Genomic DNA, 10181 nt, shown 5'->3' on the forward strand with positions numbered 1-10181 from the left:
AAAACATCTTATTTAAAACAGTTTTTATTCTTGAAAAATAGTTTTTAATCAGTTTTTTTTTCTTAAAAATCAATTATTAAAGTGGGCCAAAACATAGATAATGAGGTAAAAGTGCTGGGCCCGACATGAGGGTATATTTGGTGTTAGCAAACTCAACATTAATCCAACACTAAAGTGGTTGAAAATAATTTTTTAGCATTGTCCTCTAGGCCGATACTAAATGTAGTGTTAGTAAACTCCACATTTTTTTTCTTTTCCGATGTATCAAGAAAGTGTTAGTAAACTCAACATTAATCCAACAGTATTCATTTCGCAAAAAAGTCAGCGCTAAAGTCAGGCAAAAAAGTCAGCGCTAATCCAACGGTATTCACTTAGACACATTTAATGTTTTCTTAATAAGCGCAATTTTTTGTATTAGGTCTTATAATTAGGAACGGAGAAAGTACTTTTTATCGCAAGTTGTATACGATGATGCTATATATATAGTGACAGGCTCAAACAAGCTTACAATTTCATGTTATTTTCACTCCCCGCTAGGGGGTTTTTCAACCCATCCCTCATGGTACTACTTCACAATCAATCACCCATAAGTATTTAGCCATAGCAACCATATATGGCAATTGTCACTGCTTGTGAACCTAAACCTAGCTAGGCGATCTATCCATGACAAGACGAAGCTTAATTGGATGAAACTAAATGGAGGCCATGGGTAGAAAATGCCACAAACCTGCTTGGATATGATTATAAAATAAGAGTGGTGCTATATGGTACGAGCAATATAAGGCACGAGAGCGACGACAGTGATATATTTCCTTAGGTCGATGTGCAACTCCAAAAATATCCCCCTCATTATTATATTATTCCAGAAATAACCCCACCCATCATCTCCTCTCACCTCACCACACAGGTCCATCACCAACATGTCTGCTTCACGCCCAACTGAGTGACACAGGCACAGGTACCCCGACACCACCGTGCCTTCGAATATTCCTCTTCCCCAACCCCTCAATCGATCGAGTGAGATTTCAATTCTTCTACTTACAGTTACAACTTCTGAAATCATTTGTTGAATGAATGAAGAATGGAACTCAATTATGCAGTGGATCTATATGGGTTTTTCCTTTACGTCACCCTCATTCTCTCCACTTTCTTACCGCAAAGCCGGAAAACACCGCCGCATACACCTTCCCTTACAGATCTGGAGGCTTGTGCCGCAGCCTCCCCAGCTACCATGCTTGTAGCGCATATGGTGGCTTCTCCAAGGCTTGCTCTGTTATTTTTCAGAACCTTGGAAGATGATTAATGGCGGTGCGCCAGAGGGTTTGGCGGAATTGATGTCGGACGCACTGACGTAGAGGGACGTGAGGTTTGCCACGCACGACGGAGACAAGTGCTTGCTCGCACATCCACAGGAAACATGGAGATGCCGCAGTGCAGAAGGCAGATTGTAGATGTAGCAGAAAACATGGAGTTTCTAGCGATATGTAGCACCAAATCAATGTTTTATTTTTATTTTGAAATTGATTTTTTTGAAATAAAAAATACTCGTGCCTGGTCGTGCTTCTAAATCTCGTGCACTTTAGCATTTTCCATAAAATAATAGCTTCTGGTGGTTGAAGGCCCCAACAACTGCTTTGTTAACACATTCGTAAAAAAAAATCATGAAGGCAACAATCAAGGAGGTAAAGCATTTTAAGACAACATTGTCACTACTTACTAAAAAAGCATATGATAGAAAAACCTTACCACATTTATAGCAGTACTAATTAGTGTTGAAAATTTTATAGAAACTAAGATAAGTACTTGTTTTCTTTTTCCTTTTTCCTTTTTTCCTTTTTTTCTTCTTATTTTGAGTTGAAGTACTCTTTGTACTTCACTTTTAATGTATAAGTTTCTTTGACTTATAAATTAAAAGTAAGATAAGTACTTAGCATGAATTATATTGCAAAACTTAAGAGAGATGGAATAAGTGGTGAAATTGAAAAGGCATCAGGGATGTTTCCATGAAGTTGGTAACGATGTTGAAAGAGTTGGGGAGTGAAACAAGGTTACTTGCATTAGCAAGATATGTCTCTGCGTACTTGTCTAATCAGTTTTATGTATGGCTAAGTATCCATATGTACAAATAGATGAAATATAAGGATAGGTTGGATATGAATTAAGGTCACATTAATAAGTAAGAGCTATTATTGACTAGTAAGATGAGTATTTCATTAGAATGAATCAAATGATATATTAGTACCTATGTCCTATCGGCTAGTAAATTTAATTATAAAATTTATATAAAAAAAAAGATTTTTTATGTTTGTGTTCAATAAGCCAAAGTTTTGGCTCCGCCAATGTATATGATAATGTTACGACTTACTAGAAATGCAGCGTCCAAAAATCTAATTATTTAGCTCAATGCATCTTATTACATTGTCAAATAACCAATTATTTGAAAATCTTAAGCTATTAATTAGTAAGAGTCAAATGAACAGTTTTATACTATATTCTAACACACATAATTTTGAATTGATTGAAATTTCCAGATATGATTATCAGTCTTTATCTATGATTATTCATACTCACTGATTCAGAAGAAGGTAAACAATAATCTTGGCTTTGACTTTAATTAGGCCCAGTTTGGAAGAGCTTATTTGAGCTTATCTGACAGCATAAGCTCTTATGCCAGTATTTGGGAGGGCTTATGCAAACAGCTTATAACCTGCTATAAGCTATTTTCAGCTTATTTTCATAAGCTACTCAGGATAGCTTATGAAAAACAGCTTATGCTTATATATAGCTTATTTTTAATTTATTTCAATAAATTTTCAAAAATAGCTTATGAATAAGCGCCTATGTCATAAGCGCTTATGACCATAAGTGCTTAATTAAGCTGTTTTTCCAAACGGGGCCTTAATCTTTTAAGTAAGAAAACCAAAACACCAACAAAAAGAAAATTGCTATGTTTGTAGAAGCTATAAACTACATATAACAGTATTATCTTAAAGTCAACCTCAAAATTTGCATTTGTTGCTTCTACAAATTCAAAACTTGAAACATTTTTAAATGCATGACATGCAGTTCGTTCTTAGACTCCTCTTTTCCTATGAAGTCTTAATCGCTTGTTAGTTCATGTGCAGTCTAATCATAAATTAAAACACCTGAATAATCTTCTAAAGCTTAAATTAAACTGCACCACGGTGTAATTGAAATCAATTAGTTTATATTATTACTTTTTTTTGGTGAATATTTGGTTTATATTTAAGGTTCTATATTTAAAGTTCTTTTTGCTGTTAAAAAAAATAAACATTTTTTAGAGTTGAGTTCTTATTCAGTTATAATATAGTTTCAGAGGCTCATAATCATATTTCAACTCACTTCCTTCTGTTTTGGCATGCAGAAAGTTCGTCCATTAAAATGCGTTGTCATTGAAGCCACAGCATTACTAATTTCAATGGGAAGCTCTTTCAATCTCCAATTCAGGCCTGCCAAATGGCTAACATGATGTGTAACTGTGTATTATAATTAAACAAATCATATTAAAGTCAATTGATCATTTTCTTTGTCGTGTATATCTGATAAAAAATATAATGTCCAGATGATAATTAGTTTAGGTTGACTTATGTAAAATATACTCGCACAACATTTTGTGCGCATTAAGAAAATAATTGCTAACTTAGCACCTAAGAAGAAAATCACTATATAAATCGTGTCCTGTGTTCTTATTCATCCTAATGGTGGGGGGGCGTCTCTTTGACATAAACAACCTTAAAGTCTACGCTTTCTAGTTAAAAAACAAACTTAGATATATTTAAGGATGTCAATGTGCAGGGTATCAACAAGGTACTACATATAGTACTTAATTAATGTTGGAATAACTTTAAGGCTTAACTTTAATCGAATATGTACTATGATTTAGAACACTAACTTGATTAATATAAATTATGTTTTGTATCTATCCATAACAAGAATAATCACAATAATCACTGCTTTAATAATCTACCTGCTCTTTCGCAAATGTGCACTCTAGATCAAGATCTTCCTCTCTATAAATTGAGCTTTTGATGGGTAAATTGCACAGCTAGAGTATAATAGTAATCTTAGTTTTCATTCATCATAGACCATAGATCTCCTACTAGGCGCTACATTATAATCCATCACACTTACTTGGGTTTAAGCCCAAAAAATATAAATACTACATTGTGATTGTCAAACTCATAATTAATCAAAAAAATTAATGGCCTCCGGTGAAAGTACCTAGTTATCCACCCACTAGAAGGCCAATTGCAAACTCATAAAATTCTAACACCTAATCCATACATGTATTTAAAAAAAAACACTCGTATTCATTCTCATGCTTGTGAACAAAGATTTGAATGTTGGCTCTTATATTTGCCAGCTCGGCATTTATATGTCCATACTCATATCACTACCAACACTTTAGTTAACTAAAATATGACTTTCATCATTGTAACGTTTTTTAGCAAACAACTACTCTTTAGTTTGTAGTATTTCACTAACTCGACGCGAGTAAACATGAATAGAAATGTTTTCTTGTGGCAATAATTTTATTAGACGATGTAACAACAAGCATTTTTTAAGAAGAATTTTATACAGTTTTGTAATCCGTAATGGGTTAAAAATGAAAATTATTAGAGACACTTATTTTACTTATAGATCGGATTGGAGGAGTAGAATCTGCGATGATGGGCTGGTAACGACAACTATATCTTAAATAGTAGTCATTAATTTTAATTTTTGTAGATATTATTTTTAAAAATTAAGCGAATTCATATTACGACCAACTCGCCTTTTGAGTATTAATTAAAAGACTTTAAGGTGTATAAGCCTTATTATTGCAGGTATTTATCTATCTCCAAACTAATACTCGTTTAGTAGATTTTTGTCATATTCATGATGTATTTTTTCCCATGCCCAATGAATTTGAAATTAATTGTCATCCCTAGATAGATTATCCTAAGTAAAGCAATATCATACCATGACCATTTTTACTAAGAATAGATAGAAAGAAGGGAATGGGGAGCAACTTTTGAATAAACACATTGCCGCAAGTTTGCTTTCATATTTGAGTGATTCATGATCGCGTATCTTTGACAGAGGATCCTTGCACCATGCAATAAGTATACATGTAATGTAATTACAACATGCTCTGTTTTAAAACTAATTTCAATCATTAGATTGCAAAATTATGGCCCCAAATGTGCTGGAGGGATTGGAGAAAAAGAATGGTTGGACAGGATCCAAACTATTGGAGAGAAGCTTTCATCTATTTGGATCTACATTGTTGAAAAGGATTGTTAGAATTAATTTTGACATACTTAATTAAGCTTAAAGTGGATTAAGAGTAACTTGATATGTAAATACATTTTGGACAAAAGTGATTTATGTATGGTAATAATCCGCTAGTATAATTAAAACCCCTCATATTCTTCATGTTTTCTTAATTGTATCACAATCACATTTCTATGCATCTTTTACATAAAACTAGAAATTAAACTCGTGCGTTGCACGGGTTCGTTTTTAATTTATATTTTTTAATTGTAATATTTAAATTTGCAGAAAGGTAAGAAAGTTATTATTTAGAAGAAAATTTAGAATATATTTATAATTAAATATAATTGAGTTATGATATTCTCACACTTTCTTTTTCTAATAAGGGAAAAAAGGATCAAACAGGTAGATTTTTTTTTTTGCTTAATCGGAAGAAAAAATAGGTAGATTTCTATTGAGATTGAAATGAGAGTAGTTTTTTTTTTGATATAAAAGAAATTTAATTACTTAATTAGATTAGTATTGAAATGAACGTGGTAGTCTACTATTTTTTTTTTCTAATATTGATTTAGTCATTGCAGTGATGTTATCAGTTGTGCTAATTTTTTTTTATCAAGATTGATGTGGTTGTTTACCATTGCTGGTGGCATAGAAGTTCTTTTAAAATCACTTTCACTTTCACGAACATAAAAATAGATTTTATCTAACTGCATCTAACTGCAGGATGGACGTCATTTGTTCCCTTTGAATGATTAAGTTGCTATTTTTTTCCATAGTATGACAATATTGAGGAGTGAAAGATTCCTATTTCTTATCAAGAATATAATGAGTACTACATTTTACACTTATCTTTCTAGTGCAGTATATAAATTTATGTGGCTCACACTTTGTTACTGATTTGTGTAATATAAATATAGAAATGATGATATATTTGTATGGTTTCAATTGAATGAGAAGAATTGTTTAGTAAATTACTATATATGTGAAACTCATAGTTTTATTTTCCAATCATCTGCAACGGGGATATATCACTAAGTAATGTGTGTTTCTTGTTGTTGTTGATGATCTTTCTCCTGCAATAAAGAAATAAGAATGAGTAATTTAAAAAAGCAATTTTGAAATAAACTAAAATAATTAAAAATGACATACTTGTTGAAGTAGTTAGAGACAATTGCCATTTTTTTTCTCACCAGCAGCTGAAGTCTAAGAAATATGAATAATTTGAGTTTGTGAGTGATTTCACTGGTTTGTTTATATAAAGATATAATAGATGCATGGTTCAATATAATACATTTCATTTTTTATTTATTTATTTAATGTAGATAGTTTAATAGCCTCCTGACATTAACAATTTTATTCAGTTTTTGACACTGGTATTGCCATCATGCCACTATTTTTAATTTAATGTTAGTTTTTCTTCGGAGTTACTATGTTAAGGAATTCTAAGAGTTTGTGAGTTTAAGAAAAATAGACAAATATTCCTGCAAAAAATTGGACAGCAAACTAAGACCATTGCATATCAAGATTAATTTTGGCGGAAGTATGCTTTATTGTTAATAATTTTTTTTTCTTTGACTAAATTGATATTAGTTTAAAATTAACATTAAATTTGATTTTAATTTAAGGTAATGTGCTAAAACCATTTGCCGATATAACTTTGTGATCTGTTACACTTTTGGCATGTATGTTACTCTTTTGCTTATACATTTGATATTTATTAAGTTTAAAACTGAAATCATTAGTGCACAAGTTTCCCCTACCCGTTCATTCACTCACTTAGCTCAAGTAAGCTTTACTAATATATATAGAAGATAGATAGACATTTTTTTTTGGGAAAACTAAATATATATATATATATATATAAATAATTACTTTTGGAAATAAGAGCCCCAAGTACAATATAGATAGATATATATTGATAGAAATTTTTTTATTTTAAAAGTATTTTATCTAAATTATTTATTAATAAATATTATTTTGTTTTTTATTTTGATTTTTTAAATTTGTCAAATGCAAAGCTCAAGTCAATTTTAAGTCTATGAATGTTGTTATTTAATATAAGTAGTTGAATAGGTTTTTATAATACAATTTTTTTCAGTTTTTAGTTTATTAATTTTTTTATTTTTTAATGTATTTAATATAAAGGTATGTGAGCTTTTATGGTTTAATATATATGTGTATTTGTACTTAATACTTAGCTCAAGTGAGCTTTACTAATATATATAGATATAGATAGATATATATTTTTTTTTGGAAAAACCGAATATATATATATATATATATATATATATAATTACTTTGGGAAATAAGAGCCCCAAGTACAATATAGATAGATATATATTGATAGAATTTTTTTATTTTAAAAGCATTTTATCTAAATTATTTATTAATAAATATTATTTTGTTTTTTATTTTAAATTTTTAAATTTGTCAAATGCAAAGCTCAAGTCAATTTTAAGTCTATGAATGTTGTTATTTAATATAAGTAGTTGAATAGATTTTTATAATACAATTTTTTTCAGTTTTTAGTTTACTAAATTTTTTATTTTTTAATGTATTTAATATAAAAGTATGTGAGCTTTTATGGTTTAATACATTAATTGCATGCAAAAACATAAGTGTGCTTTACATATATATATAGATAATCTTATAAACAGCAAAATCGCAATTGTGATTATGGGAGCATTTGGGTATACAATTTAATTAAGCTTTTATCTTATTTGAAAAACTTATTGAAATAAATCGAAAATATGTTGTAAGCAAAGCATAAGTTATTATCCATAATTTGATATGAACAACTTATGAAAAATAAACTCAAGAGAGTTTATAAATATGTTATAAAATATTTACATAAATTCTCTCAAACACTTGTATAATCACTTACCGTATTATGTAAACTCACATAATCTCTTTCAAACGCGCCTATATTACCAATATTTGTTCATAATCTTACAGAATATCAATCATGATATAATCAAGATGGCTACATTAACTTAAAATCTTGGTTTCTAACTTCTACCTATACATGACTAAAGACAAATTCCTCTCTCACTGTTTTTGTTTTCTTTTGGTTTGTTTTGTCCAAAAAACAAAAAACAAAGATCAATAAAAGTTAAACCCATGATTGCTTATCTTCATCTAAACCAGCTAATGATAAATAATCTTCCTTGATTTCAGCTTTGGGTGCCTTCTCCACATCAACTTCTTTGCTGTCATCAACAACATCACTTGCTTCCCCTGTTCCTGTTAGCTCCTTGGCTCTCTGAGCCTCACCATCCCAATCCATTTGACTCAGAACCACCAACATGGTCACAGCACAAGAACCCTGAGCTGCCAGTAACCCAAGCCACAAACCTTGGAAATCAAACCCAGAAAAGAAAGCTAGCCAAATTGCCACAGGCATTCCCACTAGGTAGAAACAACCCAAGTTGATGTTTGCACCAATTTTAGGCCTTGCTGTTCCTCTTAGCACCCCACACCCTGTTGTTTGTGGGCAATTTCCAAGCTCACAGAGTCCTATTAATGGCAAAACCATTGATGTCAGGGCTATGATCTCTTTGTCCTGTGTGAACATGCTGGCCCAAATGTTTCTCACCATTACAGAAAAAGCCAAAGCTGAGAAACCTAGCATGAAGCTGCAAGAGAGGCCCACAATGGCAGAAAGCTTCGCTTGTTTTGGATTCTGAGCACCTAGTTTGTTGCCAACTCTGGTTGAAACACTGAAGCTTAATGATGATGGGAAAATGTAGAGCAGAGAAGTGGTTTGGATCAAAATTCCCATGGAAGCCACGGTTGCTCTTGGATTCAACAGCAACCCGCATAGCAAAATCATGATCTCATACCACCACCATTCTAGGCACACTGAAATGCAGCTTGGAATGGCCAAATTGAGAAGCGATTTCCACTTTGTGAAACACTCAGTAGAGAAACCTCCCCATGTTTTCTTGTGTGTGCCAGAGAAGATTATATATAGAATCAGAGAAGCTACAAGGTTGAAATTCGTCCACAGAGAACCCAAAGCTACCCCTTTGATTCCCAGATTGAGGTGGAAAACAAGAAAGTAATTGATTGGTATGTGAAGAAAAATAGCTAAAGTAGCACAAAGGGTGAGAGGCAGAGTAATGGATTGACTTCGAAGGTAAATTCGTAGAGGGTGCAAAAGCGATTGTGCTAAGAGATCAGGAATGGAATAGAGAAGAAATGATTGAGCTTGTGTGGCTATGGCTTCATCCTGGCCACAGAGGAGAAGGATTTGCTTGATGTAAAGCCAAAGCAGAGAAATGGGAACAGAGGTGCAGAGGAGAAGAAGAATGGTTCTCTGTAAACAGAGTCCTAACAGAGTGAATTTTCTGGCACCATAGGCTTGTCCACAAATGGGTTCCATTCCGGCCGCGAGGCCGGAGAGGATTGAGTGGCCGGTAATGTTGGCGAAACCAACCGCCAGCGAGCCGCCAGCTAAGGCGAGCTCGCCGAGGTGGCCGAGGAAGAGCATGGAGATCATGGAACGGCAATAGAGCAATAGGCCTGTGAGGATCATAGGGAAAGCAATTTTGGCTATGGAAATGGCTTCTCTGAAAGCACTTTTGAGCATGTTTGGATCATCTTCTTGCTTGGATGATTTTTGGATCAATGGATTGGCCAATCCTGGATTTGAGTTGCATTTGCAGGGGAATTGAGAAGTTATCAAACACATAGTTGCTCTGTTTTGGTTCTGTTTCAACAAAACAGAGTGTATGGAAGAGTTGAAAGTTGAAAACAGAGAGTTGAGAGAGAAAGAGAGAGATTTGAGGAGTGAGAGAAGGGTAGGGGGATTAAAAATGGTTGTGTGGTGGGTTTTATAGGATTTGAATCAGTATTGTGTGAAGGGTGAAGGCACCCTTTTGAAGGGGCTAAAAGGTTCAGAA

At 32.5% G+C, this 10181-nt stretch overlaps 1 protein-coding gene across 1 annotated transcript; it reads right to left on the reverse strand.

The window, feature by feature from the left end:
* Positions 1–8185: 8185 nt before the first annotated feature.
* Positions 8186–10181, reverse strand: LOC130721049 (protein DETOXIFICATION 49). The gene has a single exon (XM_057571779.1). It carries the CDS (start codon positions 9968–9970, stop codon positions 8390–8392), a length of 1581 nt encoding a protein of 526 aa, XP_057427762.1. The 5' UTR covers positions 9971–10181; the 3' UTR covers positions 8186–8389.

This window comes from Lotus japonicus, chromosome 5, assembly GCF_012489685.1.
Source record: "Lotus japonicus ecotype B-129 chromosome 5, LjGifu_v1.2".
Lineage (NCBI taxonomy): Eukaryota > Viridiplantae > Streptophyta > Magnoliopsida > Fabales > Fabaceae > Lotus > Lotus japonicus.